Source organism: Nothoprocta perdicaria, unplaced genomic scaffold, assembly GCF_003342845.1.
Source record: "Nothoprocta perdicaria isolate Ctin4 unplaced genomic scaffold, notPer1 scaffold_37, whole genome shotgun sequence".
In the NCBI taxonomy this organism is placed as follows: domain Eukaryota; kingdom Metazoa; phylum Chordata; class Aves; order Tinamiformes; family Tinamidae; genus Nothoprocta; species Nothoprocta perdicaria.
Window position 1 is genome coordinate 2464359 of NW_020455610.1, and position 24620 is coordinate 2488978.

Consider the following 24620-nt stretch of genomic DNA (forward strand, 5'->3'; position numbering starts at 1 on the left):
TAGCTAAAATATTTTTTTTGTCCTCCACCAACTTCCTGAAACAGTTCTTCCCATGGTCTCACAGGAGCCCTTGCTGACACGGAGGTGTTGGGAGCACATTTCTGGGAAAACAGGAAAGGAAACTTAATAGCCCAGCCTTGGATCAGCGTTTGCTGTTGGGACCAGCAGAGACCCCAGTGCTTGTGGTGCCGGGTAGCTGGGAAGAGGCCGTGCTGTGCGATGTCGGGTAGTGCTGGCTGCTCACGCAGGGTGCTCTGTGTCCCTGCTTGCTGCAGGGCTCATGTGGGGTAGCCGGCTGTTCTGGGGTCTTGTGGCACGTGGGGCATAAGGAAACACCTCTGCATTTGAGGCTGGCATTTTGGGGATGGCAGTTTCGGCCTGGATTATACATGAACATTTAGCAGACTGTGGTCTGTAGTCTGCGTCTCTAGGACGTGTACGTCTTTAAATGTTACTGCAGTGTGGCTCAAAATAAATCTAATAATTCAACCAACCCACAGCACACAAGCTAAATGGCCCCTTGAAATACCTGTGTATTTGCTACTGGTTAGGATGTAATAAGACCCTATTTTGATGCCACAAATTCTTAAGTGAAGACTAGGAGCTCTGCTTTTAGGAGATTTCCATTTTTCTTTTCCTTCCTTAGAAGCTATTGAGAATGCCCAGTTAGGTGAAGTTTAACTTACGGTGGTTCAGTTACTAGTTATTATGGAAGACAGAAGAAACAGAACTCTTGAAATGCTTTCWATGTAAAATACATTTATATACATTCTATTATGTCAGCTGTTTTGGGGAGCAGAGAAAATAGGGCCTTTGATTAGTGCCTAATAGGTACCCATGCTATGGGGCAGCTTCAGCTGCAAGAGCTCCGCTCAGCTGAGCGAGGGAAGCTGTGGACTGAGCAGTGTGAGGTGCTCCCTGAGCTGCCCCTTCCGCTGCAAACAGCCTCCTTGGACAATGATCAGGAATACTGATGGTGGAAAAAAAGCCTTGGAAAATCCAAACGGATCTTTGACCCGGTCATTTTCAGAGGAATAAGCAAGAAGTGGTCTCAGATGCTCTCAAAAGACTGAAATACTTGTGCTCATCAGCATGTGTACTTAGATATACCTAAGGGCTCACAAGTGTAGCCAGCAGTGTTTTTCTCAAGGGTTGAAGTTGGTAGCCACTAAAATAAATAAATAATGAAAAAGCTGCCACGGCTTGATTTCTTCCCGAAGTGAGACCACAGCTGCCAGCTGTAGCCTGTGAGCCTGTTCAGCGCCCCGAGAGCCCTAATCCTGTTGGGAACGCACCGACTTAGCGCCTGTTGCTGCAACCCCAGCCTAACAGTGGCAGGACGGAGCRGAGCCCGTGCGCTCTGTTCTCAGCGGCTGCAGAGCCCGAGCTCCCAAAGGTCTCCGGCTCCCGAGCGCGCTGCAGTTTGGGGTTAGGGAAGAAACATAMGGAGCCTCCCGTTCGCTAGCGCCARCAGCATATGGTGGGGTTGTTTTTGAGGTAGTYGCTACTTGTTGATGTTTCTGCTGAATAATTCAGAGTCTTGTAAGGAATAGTTGTATCTCAGAATATAAAATCGATTATGTAACTCTCTGAAATGATTTTTTTGTCTGGTCCATCAGTGCAGAATGAGCATTTAACTTTCTCCGCGAAGGTGATGGTGTTGCCTACAAATGTTAACTGTGGTTTTACTCCTGTGCAGCCTACGCAGTGAGGAGCTGTGAGCACTGAGCTTACTGGACAGCTCGTGTGAAAGGCTTTGGAAGCTGCATTTGGTTTGTCATGTGGCTCATTGCATTGCCCTGGTGGCCCTGTGTCAGCCTCTGACATGTGCATTAATGAGATTCCTTGACTCTAATGAGCAAATAACTAATAAGGTATTAATACAACACTGTTTTGAGACGCTGTTTTAGCATCACGGTTAACACTGTAAGATTTGTATAAACGCAGGCCGACTCTTAGGATGCAGCAGAGCTACAGAGGATATTCGCACCCATGAAGCAGCTCGTGAATTTTAAAAAACAATTATAGTATTTTAATTTTTTAACATCAATAATTTTATCAATAATTTTATCAATAATAATTTTACTATTTTATTATTGTTAGAAATAATTTTGATTAAAAATATTTAATTTTTTGATCACAGAAGTCACCATTGTGATAATCTAGCTTTTGCCTAACGTGGGCCATAGAACTTAACTTTGGATCTCCAGAGGGATCCACATGTTGGATCCTCCACCAACATTGCTCTCTAGGTCCTCTCTGCTCTTAATTAGGAGTTGAATTGATGTCCTATAAAGACTTTCTCTTTACTGGCTGCAGAAATACTAAACTTACTGATGAGTAAGCTATTCAGCTGGCAAATGTAGCCCAAAACTCGGTTTAAAAAGCATAATCCAAGTTCTACTATGTCTTCACAGCGATAACTGGAACGTTGACACAATGAGTAGCTCTGTGAGCAGGGGAATTCACGAGCGCTGCCTTCCTGAGGGTTCCTGATGCTCAGTAGGTTGCTGTTGGACCTAGTAGCGTTAGAGCATGAGGAGTTTCCTGAGGCTGAAGTGTCCCTAGTGTCTTCTGCTCCAGTGAGGTTTGTGGTGCGCTGCCATAGGGGCCGCAGCACGGCCCTTGTGAGGAGCAGCCGAGGGAGCCGGYGTTGTTTCCTCTGGAGAAGAGGGGGCCCAGGGGAGACTTCATGGCTCGCTACAGCTACCTGGAAGGAGGCTGGAGTGAGGTGGGGTCGGTCTCTTCTCCAGAATAACAACAGGTAGGACGAGAGGAAACGGCCTCAAGTTGCGCCAGGGGAGGGTCAGGTCAGACATTAGGGAGAATTTCTGCCTGGAAAGAGCGGTGAGGCCTTGGGCCAGGCTGCCCAGGGAGGTGGYGGAGCCCCCGTCCCTGGCAGTGCTCAAGGAACGGGCACATGAGGCCCTTAGGGACAGGGATCAGCAGGCAGGGTGCTGAAGGGCTCACAAATGGGATCGATGATCTTGAAGCTCTTTTCCAAGCAAAGCAATTCCATGACTCTGTGAAGCAGCCTCTGGTTCTGCGGGCTGCTCGGTTCCTAAGGAAGCACTCCCCCGTCTGCCTGCCTGTGTTTCTATAACAGGAACTTAACATCCCTTGAAATCTTGCCACAATCACCAAAAATAACTTAATGTTGTCTAAAAATGCTGAAAATTTGTGTAGGAGGAGGAGAAAGACATTTTGAGCCTGTGTGAGGCATAGATTTAATTTACGTGGGGGGAAAGAAATGGCTCAGTGAGTTCTAAAGAGGAAAAAACATACGTATTACTTTCTAAACTAAAATGCAGACATTTCATTTAAGCATCTGGGAGCAATTGCTTTGGCAGAACACAAAAAAACCATTAAAAGRTATGTGTGGGAGTGAAAAAAAGACAATGTTAGCCCGCTTTGTCAAAAAACCATCTTAAAACTAAAGCAATTCTGAAGTAGCCCATGTAGTTGGAAGTTTTGCACATTTTATTGTCAGTTCAGCCTTCCCTTATCTCTGCTATTGAGTTTGTTGTGTGAGTGAGAGGGTGTCCTGAATTAGAGGCTCTGAATGGAGGGAGTTTTGTAACCTCTAGCCACTTCATCAGCATTAAATAGCATTCAGTTGCAAATAATGGCTATGAAATGGCACTTCTGCACTTGGGTAAGGCCTTGGGTGCCTGGGGTGTGGACTGGGCTGTTTTGCTGGCTTGAGTTCCCCGGGGAGAYGAGCAGGTAGGTGCCCTGTTTCTGAGGGCTGACGGGCCGAGCCGTGAAGCGGGATACTCAGCACCATCAGACTGCTGCCCCCCGGGCACGTGAAGGGGCACAGCCCCCGGCGCCCCCAGAGCTCCCCAGCTGCCCCTCGGCATCCTAGGAAAACGGTGTTAGGGTTTAACAGCAGGCATACACAGGAAGGAGCTTTGGGTTGAGGCAGAAGTAAGTTGTGTGAGCTCCATTTTCTTTCTTTTGGACAAGTTCCATGAAATCCAGCTGCTTTGCCATGTATTTTTACTTTGCAAACTATCCATTTGGTATGCCTGCTGCCATGCATGATAATAACAGCCAATTCTGTTTCAGGGTTTTTTGTTTTGTTTTACCACTTCAGTTCTTTGTGCTGCTACAGTTTGCTGGACTGGAGCATACTGCTGTGATTGTCCCACGTTGTGAAGTCTGTCTGCGATTCTCTCRGCTGCGCTTTGCTGGCTTTTCCTAGGTCTGGTTTGAGTAGCACCTAAAGTTACAGTTSTCTCCCCTGTTTTAAATTAAATGTGAAATGTAGTACTTGCATCTCCAAATTCAGCATACTAGAACATTAAATTTAATTTCATATTAATACTGAAAAATGTAATTCCCTTTTTGTACATGTAGTAGTTGAAAATCACCTCACTTAACCCATGCTTGTTATTCAAGCAGTAGATACAAACTAACTTTGAATAAAGTGCTGTGGCTTTTGCCAGCCATGTTAATTCGACCAAGTCCAGCAGCAGCTCTGCCTTGCTCGGWTTCCCGTGCACTGTCTCTGTCAAAACTTCACTCTTGAAACGCACACRTGTCTTTTCAAGTGGAGCAACTTGCTCCAAACCTTGGCCAGTTGTCACTAGGGGACCTCCTAATATAGGAAATGAGATGAGAGACGATTCAGTGAAGGAGTTTTAGGGAAGATGCTGCCTTAGAAATAGTGAGTTGTTTTAGTTTGTTAATAGTTGTAGTAGGTGGCATTTGAAATGTGATTTTGAGAATATGAAGCCTTTCTGGTCTTATTATTACAGGGAATTTAATATTCTCATTATTTTAACAAAATCAGAAAAGAAGCAAGTGCAACGATGCACTTGAGCACTAAGGATGGTAGAGATGGGGCACTGTTTTTACACAGCCTTTTGGACTTTTGGTACCATATTTAATGTATCCTTCAAGATACTTGCCTATCCCTGGAATATGAAACAAATCCTAAATTTGGTATCATTCAGTTTCTCATTCCTGATCTTACATCAGTTATGCCAGTAGTTTTTCAGAGCAAATGTGTGTATTTAAGCCATTTCCTGTCAATGGAATGTACCAAAACCAGAGTAAATTCTTCAAGGTTTTGTTTTCTATTAAATTGTATCTCTCTTATTATTTCTAAGTAAGCATTTACTGTTCTTGCAGATTCCGGGAAGGCTTGTCTGTTTTGACAGTGAAATTGTAAACATGGTAAAATATAATATAGCCCATCTAGGAGCAGCTTTTTATCAGTTGTCTTTTAGAGCTTTCTTAGGCATGCTGAGCACGAATAGCATCGGACATGTGATATTTTATCCAAACGCAAAATGTTTAGTTTTAAATCAATTCTTCACGTGAAGAATTTGGAAAGAAAACAAACCTGCAATAGTAGCCCTGAACTATAACAGCCATTAAGTTCCTCCAGGCTTCACTGACTGTAAGAAGTGCTGTCACTGCTACATTCCTCCTGCTTCATTTCTTCATATGGTTACATTTGGGGTTGGATTTTTTCTTCTAGTTTTAGTCTTCATTTCTGTGGAATTGCTGAGATCTAGGAAGAGATCAGAGTGCTTGAAAAACCTGTTCTACATGAGGGTCTCATAGAAGAGAAACTCTGCCTAACTTGTAGGAAACTGCATGTTCTCTAGGCAGGTTTTAAGGCCTGGTAACATTTCATGCATGCTTAGCTCTGAACTCTGTAGTTGTTCCCATACTTTCTGCTTATTCTCTGTGAAGAATTCCTGTCCTTGTCCTTGTTCGTTAAGGACAAAAGCGTGGCACCAGAGAAGAAACATACTGCCACAATCTGCAGGAAACGGGGAAAAAAATAAAACTGAACAGGAAAAATGCTTCAAAAATAATGCAGAAATATCCAGATTGGTGCCTCTGATTAAATAAGTGCAAAATAATCCCTAAGTAAGAATGTTTTCCAATGGGGCCTTGCTTACTTACAAGTGCTAGGACTTGTGCTGTTAAATGACTTTGGCCAGTGATGTGGATACATGGAAGTACAGCTCAGAACCTGCAGATGAGGTGAAGGTCAAGAGACAGTAAATTAAGGGTGAACACAAGACTTTGACACAGGATACTGTGAATTGCCCTTAAGCTAGCCTCAAACAAAACTGTTTTACTGCCAGAGTCAATAGATCATTGAGCTTGACCTTTTATTTTTGCTTTGTGAATATGTTGTAGTTCAAACAAAAGTGGATTGGTCCTGTGGCCCCTGTGGGACAGAAGATCAAAACTAAATCATCACAATGGTTCTTTCTGGTCTTAATATTTTACTCTAATTTTGTCCAGCTGCAACTGAGAGTCATTTTTAATACTTCTGTGGTCTTTCTTCTAATAGTAACTGTTTGAATGGTTTAACATAGTCCTACTGCTTCCCGGATACTAAAGGGATCCCGAGTGTTAATGGCAATACTGCCACGGGCCTGCTATTTTAGAAGAATAGGTGAAAAACTTAGGAAGTTGCATACCTCACCACGGTAAGCCTCACTTTTCCTTTGCCTTCCTTCTTTTTTAGAAAGGGAATGGTAAAGAAGCTCTGGGATCCGTGACAGTAGCTGATTCGTTTGAAATCCCAGAGCAGCACAATCTAAGAGAGCTTCTCTTAGACAGGAACTACATACGAGTAATTTCTGTGGCTGTAGACAGAGTTGATGGCTCTTTTTCTCTACTTCCATGAGTTATTCAGGCCCCTTCTTTCTCACTAAGAGTCTGTCCCACCGATCGTTGGGTTCATACGATGCAGTTCACTCGGTGTGAATAACCTCARGCTCACCTGATGCTCAGCTGCAGACAGGGACCGGGTCCTTCCTGACTTTCGCTGCTCTTYTGTCACCTCGCTCGACTCCAACGTATTCTTGGTTGTGTTCTGTGTAGATGCTAGCAGTTAAAGCACAGTGTCTTTGCAGTCGTTGCAGTTGCCTTTTCAGATGTGCTGATTCACGTTTGAGCCGCCTAAGTATGTTCTTTTTTAATATTTATGTAGTCGCCATCGTCCTCGCTGCCTTCACCACCATCCTCATCGCAGCCCCAGGTTAGCCACAGCAGAACGAAGGCGTCACCCTTGTGTCACTCTGCATCTCTCTCCGGGGCCAAACGTAATCATGTAGGTGCTGCAAAAGCCACCAGCCCTGCAGTCCGTCTCCGTCGTTGGCGGCCCTTGATACGCCTTCCATCTGTGGGGCTTCATTCTGTTGTAAGTGTAGTCCATCTTCAGTCTTTTCTTCCTCTGACATGACTGGCATTCTGCCATGCAACCTTCAGACTTCAAAGCATCATTTTTTGTATTTGTTGGGGTCTTTTCTCAACCATTCTCAGAGTTTTTTTCTTTCTCTTTTCTTTCCCCTGCGTTGGACAGGCAAAGTTCACCACTGCATGCTTTGCTGTCGAAGTATTTTTGATTCAGCACGTGTATCAAATCATTATCAGAGCATCGATGACATTTTCTGTTCATCAAATGGCTTTTTTTCCCCCCATAGGCTTTACATCCAGCCTCTTCACCTCATTTTTCACTTCACRATCTTTCATTTAGATCTGCTAAACCAGGGGGCTTCCAGTTCTTTGTCATACGATATTATTTCTTCCGTGTTTGAGATCTGGTTTATGTTCTGGTGTCCCAAGCCTAGCCTCATTTTCTTCCATTCAAAGTCTTGCTTAATAGTGCCTCRCTGCTTCACCACAGATGAGGTGTTTAATCTCAAGGGACTGGCTTTACCTCCACACTTGACATCTGTTTTCTTATCCAKTTTTTAGAACTCACTTTCTGGTGGAAGGTGAAGACACCCTAACAGATAGGAGCTCTTCAGCAAATGCCATGAACTTTTTTTTWTTCCTCCTCCCCTGGGAAATGTATCTCCAAAAAGCAGGAAAAAAGGACACATGCCCAGAGTAGCTGATATTTCTAAACTGCACTATGACCACCATCAGAATCASTGAACTGAGGGAGTACTTTGGAGGGATTTCCTACTGCTTTTAAAGTCATCGCTCTTTCAGTATACAGAAAAGAAGTATTTTGAACTCTGTGCACTTAAAAATGGGACTTTTTTAAAAGCCATGTTGTATCCCTAGAAATTCCTATTTGAGGTATGTGAGTGTTCTACAGAGGTGAAGCAAATACTCTGATGGGGCCCAAGAAAYTCCCCAGTCTGTACACACCTGTCTTTCCAGATGTAGAACTTCTTAATCTATTTATCACTATTGAAAACAGTGTCAGAATACCTCTATTTAGCTTTTGTACTTTTATCCTGATAAGTGCCTCAGGATGAATACAGTCTCCTTTCTCTTCATATAAATTATAACTGCTATTATTAATGTCTAGCTGGGAACCATGATATTATCTTTTGGGGCTAGCTAAGTGATTTAGGATTTTAGGAAACACAGCTACACATGGAGTTAAGTTTTCCCCAACTCATGCCTGTATTTATTTATTTTGCTGCTTTAAACATTTTTGCCATGGACATTGGCAAACCCCTGACACTTTTTTTTTTTTTTTTTTCCCCCGGGGATTTATTTGTTTGCTAGCACAACTTTGAAAAATCTACAATGTTAAATTTCTGTGATCTGAAACTGGGATCTCATCTGAGTATAACATACAGAAGCTTGGTGTTAACGAATGACTTATCAAGAAAAGTTTTGAGCTTGGGCTTAGCTGCTTGTAATAACTCCATTAATAGATATAAGGAATTTAGTTCAACATTAAATAAGCCATGACTTGACTGGGGGTTGAAGTTACAGCGCAGTCTACTGTGGTTGTGTTGGACAACTGGTGTTAGTGACTTGAGGTTTTCAAGTTGGATAAAGTGGCCTTCAAGTTGTGGCCTGTTTTCAAGTTGAATAAAGTGACACGTTGTGTCCAACAGTACAAAAACTTACTGCCAAAGTAGATGTTATTACTTGTGAATTCCATTTAGATTCCTCTAGCAAAGGTTTAATTTAGCAAAGACTTAAGACTGAATACAATGCCCAGTACTGACAGCTTGTTAACTGAGGACAGGGTTGTTCTTGTGTTTACACCGCTGTGGAGCGTAGCATCCAGAGAGATGAACTCCATGTGAAGTAGTGCGACTTGGAAAAAAAATGCCGTGGGTCCCTGAAGYGATTCCAGCTGGTTTACTGGAGGGAGAGAGGAGACCTTGTGCTGCGCGTGCCGCCGGAGCCGCGCGGGCTCAGCGGGGCTGGCCGTGCTGCTGGGCGTGTGGGGCAGCCGCCCCGCGCTGAGGGCGGCAGGCAGACCCCTGAGCTTTGCTCGCGCGCCCAGTCCTGGGCCCTTTCAGTTCTGAGGGAGGGAAGGGCGTTCTGGGCATTGTGCCTAAAGTAAAAACCAGCTTCCTGGGGGCTGTGAGTACGTTGCTCCTACTAAGCATTCATGGATGGACAGTAAATTTCCTCAAAATTGAGAGCAAAAGTGAATGGTGGGAGCCTCACTTTCTGCTCCTTAAATAAAACTGCTTTCTGCTCTCAAGAGCAACAGCTTTTCACTTGATGAAGTCTCCAGATGGCTAAGGAGCTGTAATAGGGAAATACTGAAAATACTGCGCTACTGAAATACTCTGCAAGCCTGATGAATTGCAGTAGGTGCAGTGAATTTTTAAGCTATAGATACAACATGTTTCTTTGTTGCAGACAATGTTATCTCAACCCACGTTATCAATTTTTCTATTYTTTTGTTCTTTTAGTTTACAATCTGTACTTGCCATGGGGAACTTTTTTTTTTGCCTCTGATCATGGTAACTTCCTAATTTTATCTTCTTCCTCACTCTTCTCAAATGGGAGAAGATGCTCTGTTGTGTTTTTGTTTGTTTATTGCATTGGTTGTATTTTCTCTTTCCTCTCTCTTATCTCAGCTACCCAAACTTTAGTTTCTGTGTTGGATTGAAGTTGCTGTGGAGCACAATTGAGCAATCGGAAAACACAGGTGCTGAACAATCCTCCTGAATCCAGATGCTCTGGGCCCACTTCAGGATCTTAGTTTCTTCCTTGACATCCTCCCACGGAAAACCAAATGCTTCCATCCAGAAACTTGGATTCTATTTGACTTGGCACTTGCACGTCTGAGCTGCAGGGAGGACATAAAGCAGCTAATGGGCTTTAAGGAGACAGCATGGCAGAACTACAACTGAGCACTTGGCAGAGGAACTCCATAGCCAGGGMTGGCAGTGGGTCAGTGCTCCCAGCTTTTCCCTTGGCATCTTTCTTTTCTAAATTCCTTTTCTGTAGGGCCACGTAGGTCTCAAGGTGGCTGTAACGGGGACGGGAGGCTGCAAAGCTCCTGGGACTTCCACATGCAGCCAACTTACTGCAGTATATTGAGCGGGAATACACACCTCCCTGGTCAGTGAAAACAAGCCAAAAAAAATCTTGCTGAAACTTGTSATCATCATTCCAGAGATCGTTGTTTTTACTGAAGTGTTTTGAACCAGGTTACAATTCCCTTTCAGAGGAATAGAAAGGAAATTTGCCAAAGGATAGAGTCAGTATTTTCTGCGCTTCCAAATGGAAATGTTACTAAGGCCCAAGCAATGCCCTGTGAACTGCATCGCCTTTCCTTCTTTCCTTCAAAATCTGCTGAAGCCAAACCACATCCAAAGGTCTTCTGTGCAAATGTCTATTTGAACAGTYTTTTTACTTCCTCTCATAACCCCTTGTGAGTAAAACTGTACATTTGAACCCCTACCATTTTTTTCTTAGACCTACTAGTGATGTTTGTCTTGATCTTTGCATTTTTGATGCATCTGTATCTTTTCAGTCCTCAAGGTTCTGCAAAATTGATTTCTCCTTGTCAGTCATGACCTGTTTCCTCCCAGAACGTGAGACTSTTGATACAGTCTTGACTTAACCCAACTCTGTTTCCTTCTGGTCACTCCCTGACTYGCTGTAACACACAATACTCTTCTAACCTGGTTTGAGGTTTATTGCTTCACTTCATTCTCTCTAGAGCAAGCGTAAGGGGAATAATCAGTAAATAAACTTTAGTTAGAGGAAACTTTTTGAAATCTGTCGTGTAATATTGAGCCCAAGTTCTATACCGTGGTACTTCAACAAAGTTCAGAGCTAAGTGAAGCACTTGGCCACTGTATTTGTGGGAGCAAGACAGGAATATTTTTGCCTGATTGTGCATTTGATCCCCAAAATGCTTTTTTTGGGAGAAGACACCAACTGTAGGTGAAATTGGATAAAACAGTTTTGTCTTAAATTAGCAACATTTGAAGACCAAAATGTTCCACATGTGTGAAAATCGAATACTGTCTCTGAGATGCTAATGGTCTAAATGTGTTAGGAAGATTAGCTGTATAGGAGATGAAATGTACATTACTAGACCACTTTATATAATTATTTTAAGAGTAGACAAGCTTCTCAGCATAAATTTGTACCAGGAGGCTTCTGGAGGTTAATGCAGCAGCAAGAATGAGGATTGTAGCAGCTCCTATATGGAGGGGCTCCTATATGGAGCATGTGGGGCAGTGGTAAGAGGTGAAAACAAGGAATTCCTCAGGACAACAGGAGACCAGGTGAGTTATCAGTGTTCACTGGAGAGCAATCAGTTAAAATGGGCTTTTCAGACCTGGTTCATTATTTAATCTCCCTGCGCACTAGCAGGGTAGTCACATCCTCTGCAAAGTAAAGACTCACACAAGTGCCTTGAATTCAGCCTCCAAAATCGGGCTGCAGAGAGAGCATCTCTGGCTCTTGTTTCTGAGCACCTTGGAATGCCATTGATAATAGAGAGAAGGTTGGAAGGTTGGGATTTTTTTTTATTCTTAATCCAATCACCCTGCGGTTTGCAGTTTGCTGGATGTTATTTTTGAGGCTACTTTTCCCCCTAAACAGACTAAATCAGAAAGGTCGTGTTCTGTAGCATGAGCTGTTCTAAGCCTGAAACCACAGCGCAAGCTGCTCCAGACATTTGTCATCTTTCCATCTTGCAGGATGGAAAAGAAATGGAATTTTCTTTGAGAGCTATAGCTATCCAGAAGACTTGAAGTGTCTTGAATCCCAGAGATTAGTTCCAAATCCTGATCAGAGAACCAATCTTTCTCAGGCTCATGGGCCTTTCCCCTTCCTGATGGTTCTTCCATGTGATCACTCAAATCTGCTTTTTCCTTCTGCACATGAAGTCCTGCACACTGAGTGAAAACCAGAGGGATGGGAAATCCCAGCGCTGATACTGATGTGACGCTGGTCAAGAAGAGAGATCAAGAGACTCCTTTGTAGCTGCTCTGAGTATACTACTTAGGGATGAACACGCAGATTGGCTTCCTCRGTCAGTGTTCTCTTGTTCTGCTAGGTGTTTGTGCCTAGCAGACTGTTGATCAAAAGCAGAAAGCTTTGCCCAAAATGTAGCTTCTCATGGAACCACAAGAGACATCTTCCTGAAAGTGCTGTTCCCCGTTCTTTTCCTCCCTTTGACATGTGAAGTTTTCTGCCTTTTGTGCTAGAATTGCTAGAACTTTGCAGTGAAGTAGAAGTTGGCCTGATGACAAGTTTGTTTATTTGCTCTTTTGGCACGTGCTGGTCCATGCACACACTGAACGGCTGCTTTATCCACCCAGGGAGGCTGAAGAGATTTTAAATCAAACCTGTCATGCGGGTTAGTTTCAGTCCAGGCCCATGTCTTGCCTAAATCCTAAGCAATATATTTTTGTAATATAAAATTGAGATYAACTGGATGATTTGGAGCCTATTGACTCTGTGTATTATGCAAAAAAGTCAGACAAAAATACTTTTTCAAGAAATGGAATACTTTTACTATTGTAATATTTACAAGTAGATTAGATGAAGAGAAAAACGGGTGAAGAAAAGTGAGCAGATGTTAGAAAKGGAACTTTAATTATGAGATGGATGTTTCTTCCTCCTTGAGGGTGTGTGTTTTTATGACAACTGGGAATTTWAAACATAAAAACAGTGCTTCTTGCATTGAAGTAAGTGGTAATAGCACTTTATGGAGGCAAGTTATTTAGATTTGACAAGTTCRGAAACAACCATGACTATATGTGGATAGTGATCACTTCAAATAAATTCTGTGAAAACTTGATCATACTTTTCTTGATGGCTCTACTGTCTTCAGCTCTAGGTTCAGCGTTGAAGGCAATGCCAAGTACCTATCTCAATAGAAAAGATCTTTATTAAAAGTTGGCAAAGAACAGAGGCCTCAAAATGGTCAAAGGAACAACTGTGCTTTAGTCTAAAATTGAGGAAAAAAAAAAAATCATGGAATCAGTAGAGTTGGCAGGGACCTTTAGAGCTCACCTAGTCCAACCCCCWGCTCCAGCAGRGACACCCAGAGCACGGGGCACAGGGCGGCATCCAGGCAGGTTGGGAAGATCTCCAGAGAAGGAGACTCCASAGSCTCCCTGGACACCCTCTGTTCTGGGGCTCTGACACTCTCACTGTGAAGAAAATTTTCCTTAAGTTCCTGGGGAACTTTGGGGGCTTTGGTTTGTGGCCGTTTCCTCTTGTCCTGTTGCTGGCCACCACTAGAAAGAGGCAGATCCCCAATGTTGGGAATCCCAACTGTGGAGAATCTCAGAGATCTGTCTTCTGAAAATAGAACTGAGATGCTTGGGCTCTCTAGTCAAGTCAGGCTGTGCCCGGGGAGTCCGACGCCAAACTTGAGGCRTTAAGCAGTGTTCCTTCATCAAGCAGGACCAGCGGTAGCGCTCATTCCGTTCACTCCGGAATTTCCTCAGCGCAGGTGGCCCGCATGGGCTGGAGCCCGAGCTCTGCTTTCCCAGCCCATGACCTCCCACAGCACCCGCAGCGGGGTGCTGGCCCCTCACTCTTGAGTCCTGCCSGTTTTGGGGGATTCCCAGGGACTCACCGAAACCTGTGGCTTTTCCAGCGATGGAGCTGTAAGCATCGCTGGGGGTTCGCCCTGCCGCCCACGTAGCACGTGTTTGGGAATGTCTGGGAGCAGGGAACGTGGCCACTGTCACGTAAGCGACTCGCAAGCGAGGCTGGTGTGGCCGAGCCCATGGGTGCAGCTGGGAGCGCGTCCCGCCTGCCCCTCGCGTTGCAGCGCGCGGGTGAGCGCCGCGGGGTCTGCAAGTGCCTTCATTTAAGAGCCTGTTTTAATGCTGACKTATCTGAGCTGACGCTACCTGTCATCCGGTAGCGAAGAATGAAGCTTCTACGTAAGCTTGCTGTTGGAAGCCCCTTCAGCTTCCCTGCTGAAATGATTCCTCCTGGCGAAAGCATCTGCAGGAGGTGTTTTTATATTTCAAAATGATCTGTGGTGTCACCTGTGCATGGAGCCACCGCGTGCTGCGGTGAACGTCATCCTCCTCCTCCTCCTCCTCCTCCTCCTCCTCGCCAGGCGTCGTGCGTGTTGTCATGTGCGTTCTGCGTGACTTCCTTGCAGTAAGGGCCTTGGTGAACACTGTATGTTTTTTGTTTTGTTTTGCAGGCACCAAGTATAGATGAAAAAGTAGATCTTCACTTTGTTGCGTTAGTTAATGTAGGTGGTCATCTCTATGAATTGGGTAAGAACACTTTTTATCCCTGCWTTCCATTTGTTTGAATCTAATACATGTTGTATTTTAAAAAAATATTTAATTTGTGATATATTTTTTGATTTCTTGTAAGGTTTAGGTCCTTTTAACAGCCTCCTAGGTTTTGTGGGTATTGGGATAATTGGGTATTAGGGTTTTGGGAGTCTTTTTATCAAATAATTTTAACCAAGAAGAATTCTTTCTTGGAAGCAGTTGCACTTTCAGAGGAAAATACTGATATAGCAGTGCCCCTGAATTGCTTGTGGAATCAATTAATAGATTTTAGGCAACTGCAGAAGCTATAGCTAGGTTATTAAATAGTGCTATAGCTAAATTGAAATTATGTGGTCAAAATACTAACAGATGCTAATAGGTTGCAAATTATTATTTATATATCAATACATATATAACATTTATTATGTGYAGACTGGTTATTCTCTTTATTTCCTTTTCTGTGGTCGCTAGACAGYTAACTTCTGAACAGTGGCCTCTGTTTTCTGAATTACTTACAGCTATTTTTTCCCCTTTTTCATATTGTGTGGCACCAAGTTCTGCTCAGATACTCTGTAATGATTCTAATCTTAAACATGTTGCTGGGCAACTAGGCTTTGCTGCAGACACTTCAGAAAATCGGCAAGTAGATGGGAATTTAAAAACTGCAAGTCACTCTGCTCCTTCCTGAAGTAATTTTTGCRGTGTTTTATGGTGGGAACATCTGTTATTTCTATGGAGTTAAAGCCTTCTGGAAARTCAACGTTTTTTTAAGCAATGTCTGTAACAGGGGACAATTAATTAAAACTTAGGGCATCAGTAGGATGTAAGAAACGCTTTTGTTAATCTGAGGGTGAATACATAATGGATAAGTGATCAATATTAAGAACTGATGATCAGTAGACACAGATTTCTGGCTTGCCATGATGCAGTGCGGGTGACGACAGCGAGCTGCCTCAGGTGCCCACAACCTGCGGCGGTTGCCTGGTTTGTGACAGTAAGTTTAGGCACGTGTTGCACGCGATGGTGGCCGGCTCATTCCCTCCCGTCCGCGTGCTCTCCATTGCAGCACCCTGCAAACGACCGTTTATCTAATTTCCACTCCACAACAAYGATAAAAGAGGAAAAAAAAATCCACTTCCTTTTTCTGCTAACAACAAAACTGAGCTCAGCTGCGCAGTGGAATGCTCATAGGGCTTCTGTGCTGCCTAAGACAAGGGAAGAAAGGTAGAAATGCCCAAGGGCAGGAGAAGGGGGAAGGTTTTCCAGCTTGCCAGGCCACAGGCCCTAGGGAACCATTCGGATGTTAAACACTCCTCATGGTTTTGCCGTCGAAGGCACCATATGTGCAGGCAGATGGAATTAAAGTGCCCCTGTACGTGTGCACATACGTATATAGGCCGAGATGTATGTGAAAGTTGGAGCGGGGCCCGGCCCCGCGGCCTGCACGTGGGGCCTGGCCGCCCTGAGGGCGCCGCAGCTCTGCCCCACAGCTGTTCCCCGTGGGGGCACCGCAGCCCGGACACCCCGCTGAGGTCCGTGGGGTCCCTGCCGAGGGAGGCGCCGCGAAAGGGAGCACGGAGCCACGAGGGAAGCGGAGCTCGGAAACRCTTGAGAGATCCTGGCGTGTGCTCAGGCTGCTGCCGCTTTGTAGTAACCAGACACTTTTTTAGAGTTTTCTACGGACCAAAGCATTAAGCAAAAAAAATGGCAGCAGCATTATTATCTTGTAAATAATACTTAAAAAAGTCAACTTTTGTTTAAATGGCTTTTTTTTAAATGCAAGCTATAGCAACTATTTTAGATATTATGAGCTTATTTAATACTTAAATCCCTTGGGTTTTGTTCGCTGTCCTTTTTAATTGGAATAGTATTTCAGTCGTGACCCTGGCTCTTCAAACTCTTAGAGAAACTGATGGGTTTGGCATTGTGCTCTGCTGGTCGGAGGCCTTGATCCCACTTGTCAAAGACCACGAATCCACAGCAGTCTGTGCACAGCCTTGAGGAGTTGCAGTTGTTCTTCACTTGGGAAACTCAAGTGCCACACCAGAGCTAAAACAAGAGTAAAGCTTAAAAAAGCCTTACAGGCTAAGCAAAAGTTTTTGCTTGAAAAAAAAGGAAAGAAAAATTAAATACTCTGAACAGGTTGTAGATAACAGTATGTAGAAGGAAGAACGTGAGGAAAAGCTGCTTTCCTGTGAGGGTGCCAGAGCCCTGGCACAGGCTGCCAGGGAGGCTGTGGAGTCTCCTTCTCTGGAGATCTTCCCAACCCRCCTGGATGCCGCCCTGTGCCCCGTGCTCTGGGTGTCCCTGCTGGAGCAGGGCGTTGGACTGGATGATCTCTAGGGGTCCTTTCCAACCCTTCTGTGATTCTGTAGTATCTTGCGAAGCAGTAAGCTGTAGGAGAGAGACCAAGCTGTAATTGCCTATTATAATTTGTAAATTTTTKTAATGAAAAATTAGGTGGCACTTAGGTAGGTGGAGAGAAAAASCTGTTTAAATTATTCTTTCGCAAGAAAACAATCTTTTATGTTTTCATTTTATAAATACTTTGTTTAACCCTGTTTCAACAGATGGGCGCAAGCCATTTCCAGTAAACCACGGGGAAACCACGGACGACTCTTTCTTAGAGGTAGGCCTAGAAAGGCATCGTGAGTGGTRCTAAACAGCTTTCAGACTTGCTGTGTTTATGCTTCTGTTGGTTTAGAGTGAGTGGGATGGTGAGACGACTAGATTTACTGTTYTAAAATGAATATTTCAGAATGCACATGGTGGAACTGTGGATGAGAGAGTCTCATCAAGTAAAAGCAAGCAGTGTCTGAAGGATTGATGATCAGGGAGGCTCAGGCAGGGCAGCGTCTGCACTGAGAGTTTCTCATGCTACTGGTGACTAAGGCACATATGGCATGAAGAGAGCACCTTGAAAACCTGATAGTAATTTCTCATTTACTTGGATGTAGTTATTGCTTGATAGGCTGAGTCCTTTTCCAGCACTTCTTGTCTCTTGTCCTTTCTTCCTTGCCAAGTTGAGTTTCAGCTGAGAGATGAGTTCCAAAGGAATAGACCCAATTGGGAGAATACACTCTCATGCCAGGAGAGGGATGCCAGGCTGAAGCTGCGAGAGTTTAAAGTCTGRATTTGAGTATTGGAGTATCCAGTCTGGATTAGCTTTACAGAAGGAAGAAACTAGGGAAACTCAAACAAAACCTCTTCAAGTTGGATAGTGTTCCCTTCATCTCTGTAAAGCGCGCGTGCAGTTCGTGCCTGTTTGGAGATGTGGGCAGAAGTTGGGTAAAGCTTTTATTCCTTCATATGTGACACTTTTTCTTTTCTATTTCATTGATAACATGTGCTCTCCATATTGCACCCTCAAGCTAGAGGAGGGAGTTATTTATAACCTTTCCCTTACCCCACACAGCTTAGGTTCTTCCTGAGACAAACAAACCAAGTTTCTGAGTACAGCAGGGCCAGTAAAGGCAGGCCTGAGTTGCACTCACAAGTCAGAACAGCGCAGGCCTGATGCAAAAAGCAGCCTTCAGTAACAGAAGAGGCAGAGGTCTTTGCTCTCTCCTTCTTTCATGAGCCCTGTAAATTATCTTCAACAGGGACAACTCAGATGAGAAATACAGTTTTAATCAATTTGTCTCATTAGTAATCCTCTCTGGAGAAGTTGATTTTTAGTTGTATTTCARATTGCTTTTTTAAGTAAGACTATGTGTTTGTTTGTTTTCTTTCAGGATGCAATAGGGGTTTGCAAGAAGTTCATGGAACGTGACCCAGAGGAATTACGATTTAATGCAATTGCACTGTCTGCAGCTTAAGCCTTTTTCGATTGGGCTCATCTATCATGACATATTGTAACGATAAAACTCTTGCCATGTGTTAATAATAGAGATTTTGATACTTCCCTAACATGTTGGTTAGCTGTAGCACATGTGGAATAAACTTTGGATTTGTCCTTGCTCTATGTTGCTGCTTGTTCCTCAAGCAAACAGGGTTCTTGCCTGTACACACAYACACACACGCACTGTGTGAAGACATTTGTGTTTTAGAGTGATTTTTTATTTTCTCTCAGTCCCCCTTAGAAGGTTTGTGAGTTGCTATCTGTCATGTTCCACCCCAACTCATCAACATAGTAATGATGAGCTAATTGAGAGCAGTATTATCATTCATATTTAATGTTGGGAGTGTGTGGTGTGTTAATGGATAGAAACCTTGAAGTCTGAGGCTATCTGCATCTTGCTTCTAGTCCAAGCAATACAGGTAATATATTGTAAGAGCTTTTCAGATGACTCAGAAGGACAAGGCAGTTTTTCACAACATTAAATTCTTTTTTTTTTTATTAACAAATATAAAAGCCTAAACAGAGGATAATTTCTATTTGTTATTGGTGAGCACTTAACATTTTAAAACTGTCTTTAAGTTTTGAATAAGAAATTAATTTTGTTTTTCAAGCCTGATAACGTAAATAAACTGCCAAAGCTTTAGTTAAACTACTCTTTGCTATTTGTGGGGGAAAATGGTTTTTTACTTAAAAAAAAAAAAAAGGGGGGGGGGGAAGCCACTGTAGTAATAAGTACAAGTTCAAATGCTAGGGCTGGGAAGGGAACGTACAGGTGAATACGACTGTGAGCGATACCTCACCTAACTGATGAGAATGATGGGAATAAATGATGGGAAAGTAATGTTTTTTTAATGCAACCTGTATCATAGAACCATAACCATCTCATTGATTTTAAGGCCGGTGGCATGGGCACATTTTCGTGCTTTAGGGGCCACGTGCTGTGCATTAGTGAGGTGGTGCTTTGGGCTGCTGCGTGGCGCCCTCCCCTCCGCTCCTCACCCTGCGTCCTGGGGGAGCAGTGGCTTTGCTGGCGTTAGTACAGCTTCGCAGGGAGCGCTGAGCAGCCTTGTGCTTTGGGATTCTTAAGAAGAGTGTGTTGGGGCTTGGGGGGTTGGGTTTTTTTTTTTGAGATTTTGTGGTTTTATTCCCTGCTTTGTTGCTGTGAAGGGAACGGATTCAGGGTGGCTTCCAGCGCGCGCTCCTGCTGGCGCCCTCCCTCCCTGGGCAGCGCAGGGAGAAGGGAAGGGCTCCCGCCGGAGCCACCTGGCACAGCTCTCCTCTCCACAGCACAGAAACAGGCTGGGGAGGCTCCCTTATCGCTCAGGAACATCTTTTGCACTCTGAAGAAAAAGAGAAGCTGCCTAATGAAGTCACCTGCAGCGTCCTCTGACAACAGAGTGTTTTCTGTGAGTGAGCTGGTAGGAAAGGTGAGGAGGGAGAGCAGCGCTAACGAGCTGCCCCGTGCAGCATTTCTTTTCTCCCAATAAAATGCAGTAGTGCCAGAAAACTTGTGCRACGGAAAGCTTGCTTTGCCTTGCTGTGCTCGTCACTAAAGCTCCGAGCCTGCCCTGTACAGAAAGCCTTCAGTTTTTGCTAAGCAGGCCTAACTGCGCTGTTTTCCTGCTGCTAGCAGCAAATCCAATAAAAGTTGCCACACTGTAATTGGGCCAKTGCATGTTTTGTGCTAGAGATGACGCAGAAGATTCTGGTTAGGAAACAGAGCCGTAACTCAGATAAAAATAAGGTGCTCTGAGGAGGAGGAGGAGGGAAGGGCAAAAGAGGAAACACGATTCAGAACTGTTGAACTGCAGCACTTGTCTGAGGCCGGGAAATGCCCCCACCCAATGTCACTGTTCAGGTGCTGTCTGTGTTTTTAGGTGCTAAACACTTCTAGGTGCTGGGCATTTCTGTAAATATTTATTGCAGGCCCAAAATAACTTTAGGACTGGACTTCTACCAAGCCTCACGGATGGGAGAGGAGCAGGACAGCCCTCTCCAGCGYCCAACGCATCTGGTTATGGAAATGGTGCACGGAGGAGGGAAAGGAGGGAGCGTGTCCAGCCCTAAGGTGGGGAGCCCGTGCCCTGCGGACTGCTCAGCGTTGTGTAACCCTTCAGGTGCAGCACCGTGCCTTTCCCCACAGCACGACAAATGTGTTGGGAAACACTAAGGGTTTCAGAGACGGAGTAAAGTGTTTCGTTTTGGGGGGGTTTTGGTTGGTTGGTTGTTTTCCTTTYAATCCTGGCTGTGTGTTTGAAACAAGGTGAGAAGGAGAAAAAACAAATATGCCTATGTCATATTTGGAAAATAAATACACTTACAGCACCCATTTATGAAATAAAGTCTTCTCTTCAGAAGGGAAAAAAGACTGCCTTGATGGAAAATATTTTGGCACCAAATATTTTGGGAACCTTTTGAGAAGAGAATATGACATGAGCTGTTGCTTGACTTACCCTGGGTGGGGAGCGTGCCCCATGAAAGGCTCTGTTTTGTGGAATAAATGAGTGTTTGCTGCTCCTGTCGCCGTTCACTAGCAGTCGTGCCTGGAGTCCAGCATCTTTCTCTGATCTGCGAAGCCAGTAACTTAGTGTGTTGCTGCACAGGAATCCTGAACGGTCTTACTGGGTTTGCCATGCCTAGCAGAGACAGTAATTTAAAATTCACTTTGAGGAGGAAATGCATGAGCTGGAACTCTCTGTTTTTACTTGTGTAAAGTGAATAGCTCCTATGTGAAAGCTGCTGAGGTCCTACCAAAAGGAAGATTTACTGAGATGTGCTGAGATACTTCATCTAAAAAGTTAACTTAAGGAAACTTAAGGAAAATTTTCTTCACAGTGGAGGTGCCAGAGCCCTGGCACAGGCTGCCCAGGSAGGCTGTGGAGTCTCCTTCTCTGGAGATCTTCCCAACCCGCCTGGATGCCGCCCTGTGCCCCGTGCTCTGGGTGTCCCTGCTGGAGCAGGGGGGGCTGGACTGGATAGTCTCTAGGGGTCCCTTCTGACCTTAAGGATTCTGTGATTCCGTGTCTATGAAAGTCACCTGATTTACCTCAAAGTGACATAAAACAACCAGAATCAAGTGTGAAAACTTGGGAACCATTTTCTTAAACATGACTCCTTTCACTAAACTCGTTCCATGGAAATTCATTTCCAAATAAATAATTTCCACAATGTTCTTGGTTATTACTGCCTTTTCCTCCTACCTAAGGCTGAGCATCCTGCTTTATACTAGGTGAGAAGGGAGGCCTTGATGGGAAATGCCGGAGCAGGTCCCAAGCAGAGCTTTTAGTGAGGACAACTGACAGGACTTGGTGTCGGCCAGCAGCAGCTGAGCCCGTTAGGAACAGAAACATGTGTCCTGCCCAAGGACATTTTTGGGATTCGTAGTGAAGAGGGATAAATCCTGAGAGGAGAGGGTARTTTTGTTGCATTCACACGTTTCGCAGAAGAAATACATGTTCTTGGTTTAATTAGGTCTTATGATTGAGCCAGCGTGGGGCAGGAAAGGGGAGGAAAGACAGACATGTTGTAACATTCACTGCCGCCTTGTCCGGCTGCCTCCCCGGCACGGGGCTCCCGGCTCATGCCCTCCCAAGGCGCTCCTTACGAGATTCCTGTGCGTTTGGCACTCCATAGATCCCAAACGCATCTGCAGGAATTAACTTGGAGGGGCGCAGCGGGGTTTCCCGTGCTCGCAGGCGTCCGCACGCCGCACAAACGGTGTCAGCACAAACGGGGACGTGCCGGCGCGCACGGGACGGCCCCGTCCCGAGCAGGAACGTGCGAGCGCCCCGCGCCAACGGGCGCGGGCGGCAGCGCGCGCGGGACGAATCCCGCGTTTTCCAGCGTCCTTTCCCTCACAACCCCGACGCCTGCGCCGCGCMCCGCCCCGCCCGGTGCCAGCTTTGCATGAGGAAAGGGGAAAAAAACYGGGAGGCGGGAAGGAGGAGCCGCGGCCGCCCCAGCGTCGCGCGGCTTCCCCACAGGGGCGGGACGGGGCGGGACGGGACGAGGCGCTAAAAGGCGGCGGGCTCGGGCGCGCGGGGCCGCCCGCGGCCGCTCCGCTGCCCGCGCGCTCCGGCCGCCATGGAGGGCGCCGCGGCCGAGGGCGAGCGGCGCTGCGAGGCCGCCTTCGCCGAGGCCCGCCGCTGGGTGGAGGTGAGCGCCGCCCGCGGCCCCTGCCGCCGCCGCCTGTCCCCCTCACGCCGCGGGCGTCTGGGGGTGTGTGTGCGGGACGGGGGGCTGCCCGCAAACTGCCCGCCGCCCGCTGGCTGCGGAAGGCGCCGCCGAACGCGCAGAAACGGGCGCGGTTCGGCGCCGCCGCCGCTGGTGCCCGCGCGCCCCGTCCCGCCCGCGGCCCCCGGCTGCCCGCGCTGCCGTCCCCCTTCCCGCAACTCGTGCCCGGCGTCCCCCACATCCCAACGGCGACGCGCGGCGGGACGGCGGCGTTTGGGGCAGCGCGGCGGGCGTTTGGGGAGGGGGGGCGGACGCCGGCGTCGGGGCGACGCGGCGGGCGCTTGGGGAGGGGGGGCGGACGCCGGCGCTGGGGCGACGCGGCGGGCGTTTTTGGGGGGAGATGACAGCGTTGGGGCAACGGGCGTTTGGAGGCGGGGGGTCACCGGCGTTGGAGCGGCGCGGCGGGCGCTTCCCCGCGCGCTCCCGGCGTTTTAACGGCGCGGGGAGTTGAGGCTCGCGTTGCACGTGCAGCCGCTCGCTTGAGGTGCCGCCCGYGTTGCCAGAAACGCCTCTCCCGCAGGAGGCGTTAGCGGGGTCAGCAGTCGCAGAAACGCCCCCCGTTTTGCAGAGCTGTACCCAGGCCCTGAGCCCGGGCGCCGCTGCCCGCCCCGGGCCCGGGTAGGGGCCGCGGTCCCGCTGCCCCCCGCGGCCCCCATCTGCCTCGCTCTGCAGTGGGTTTTCAGCCCACCCCGTGGGTAAGAGCCGCGTTTGAAATAGATTAACTTGGAAAAACGGGGGTATTGGTAAACAGGATGTTCGTGGGCTGTAATGTTGAAGGAAAACGTAAATATTTCTGTAGGCAACAAGGTTTGCATTTCCGAGAGTACCTTGCATTTCTCTACTTTTTAAATGCMGATTAAAAATAAAACCAGCTATTTACATTGCTGTGTTAGAGGAACAAATGTTTTTTTGATGAGACTTGTGCTGAAGTTTTGTGGCTCGTGGTGTGCTGGTGGCTTGGAGGACTCGCTCCTTCGGGATCTGCCCTCGGCTCCGCAGAGCCCTCTGGGTTTGCTGCGTTTCGGTCGGGGTTTGTGCCCCGCTAACCGGGACGATGAGGGSGTCCGAACGCGAGCTGGTGCACGGGTGTTTGAAGTGGCTGGAGAAACCCCTGCGTGAACTGCTGGTACTTCCCTGTGCCGAGGAAATCCGCGGCAGCCAACGCTCCGCCGTTCCAGCACAGAGCTTTAGAGTTTGCCATTAGAAAGCCTCAAGACACCCCAGCGCGGATGCAGAAACTGAGGGGCTTGGTGTAATAGACTTGGTAGCTGCATTTGTCGTACCTGGAGGGTGGGTAAAAATGAGAAGAGAGAGGCAGAAAATACCCGAAGCTTTGGGTGAAGATGCCGGTAAGGGAGAGTGGAGCCCTGGGGTGGGATCCGGGAGGGAGCTGGTGGYCCCGGTCCTGCCTGGACTCTCCTGCCGAGGTGGCAGCGGCGCCGCTTGTCCRTGGGCTTTACACTGGGCAGAAAGAAGCGCCCCGATTAATAACAATAAAGCGTGTTGGCTAGTGCTGCTCAGTGMGGAAAGGAGGGAGTTGTGGCGCGTCCCGGTACGGAGGCTCCCCTCCCGTTGTGGGTGGCTGCTGCCGAGGTCCCTCTCCAACGTCGCCGTTCCTCTTGGAGGAGCAGCACTCGCTGCTTCCCGGGCTGGACTCCCCACAGTCCCTGTGCGGCCCTCGCCCGCGCGGCCTGGCGGGGGTCCCTGTGGGCACCTTCCCGTATCCACTGCTGCCTCCGGGGCTTGTGGAGCGGTGCCGGAGGGAGCCGGCGCTGAGGGAGATTCCACACATCCCCCCTGTCCCGGCACCTCGCCTGGGCGCGCGCTGTGGGCCCAGAGTGCAAGGAGGTGCCCAAGTCGCCCCACTTCGAAAGGGTCTGTGGTGTGGGGCAACGCTGGCCAGAGCTGGAGAGCTGCGTTTCGGGCAGGATTCGGCTGCGCTCCATGTTACAGCTCCAGGAAGCCAAAGGTGAAAGCCCTTCCCGCTGCTGTGAAAGGACCCGCTGCCCCAACGGGGAGTCCCTGCGGGCAGGGTGAGGTCCCGCTGCTCCCCAAAACCCCCCGGCGGGACAGGGAGTCCCTGC

At 47.0% G+C, this 24620-nt stretch overlaps 2 protein-coding genes across 2 annotated transcripts in view; both read left to right on the top strand.

The window, feature by feature from the left end:
• Positions 1–18576, top strand: part of UCHL3 (ubiquitin C-terminal hydrolase L3) — a 36377-nt gene extending 17801 nt beyond the window's left edge. Inside the window, exons 7-9 of the mRNA XM_026044506.1 lie at positions 14384–14459; positions 17033–17091; positions 18197–18576. Of these exons, the coding sequence (XP_025900291.1) occupies positions 14384–14459; positions 17033–17091; positions 18197–18280 (219 nt within the window). The 3' untranslated portion in view covers positions 18281–18576. The remainder of the gene's footprint in view (positions 1–14383; positions 14460–17032; positions 17092–18196) is intronic.
• A 3851-nt stretch (positions 18577–22427) lies between these two features.
• The window catches only part of LMO7 (LIM domain 7), a 116373-nt gene continuing 114180 nt past the window's right edge, over positions 22428–24620 (top strand). Inside the window, exon 1 of the mRNA XM_026044508.1 lies at positions 22428–22458. The gene's annotated coding sequence lies outside the window, so the exon portion shown is untranslated. The remainder of the gene's footprint in view (positions 22459–24620) is intronic.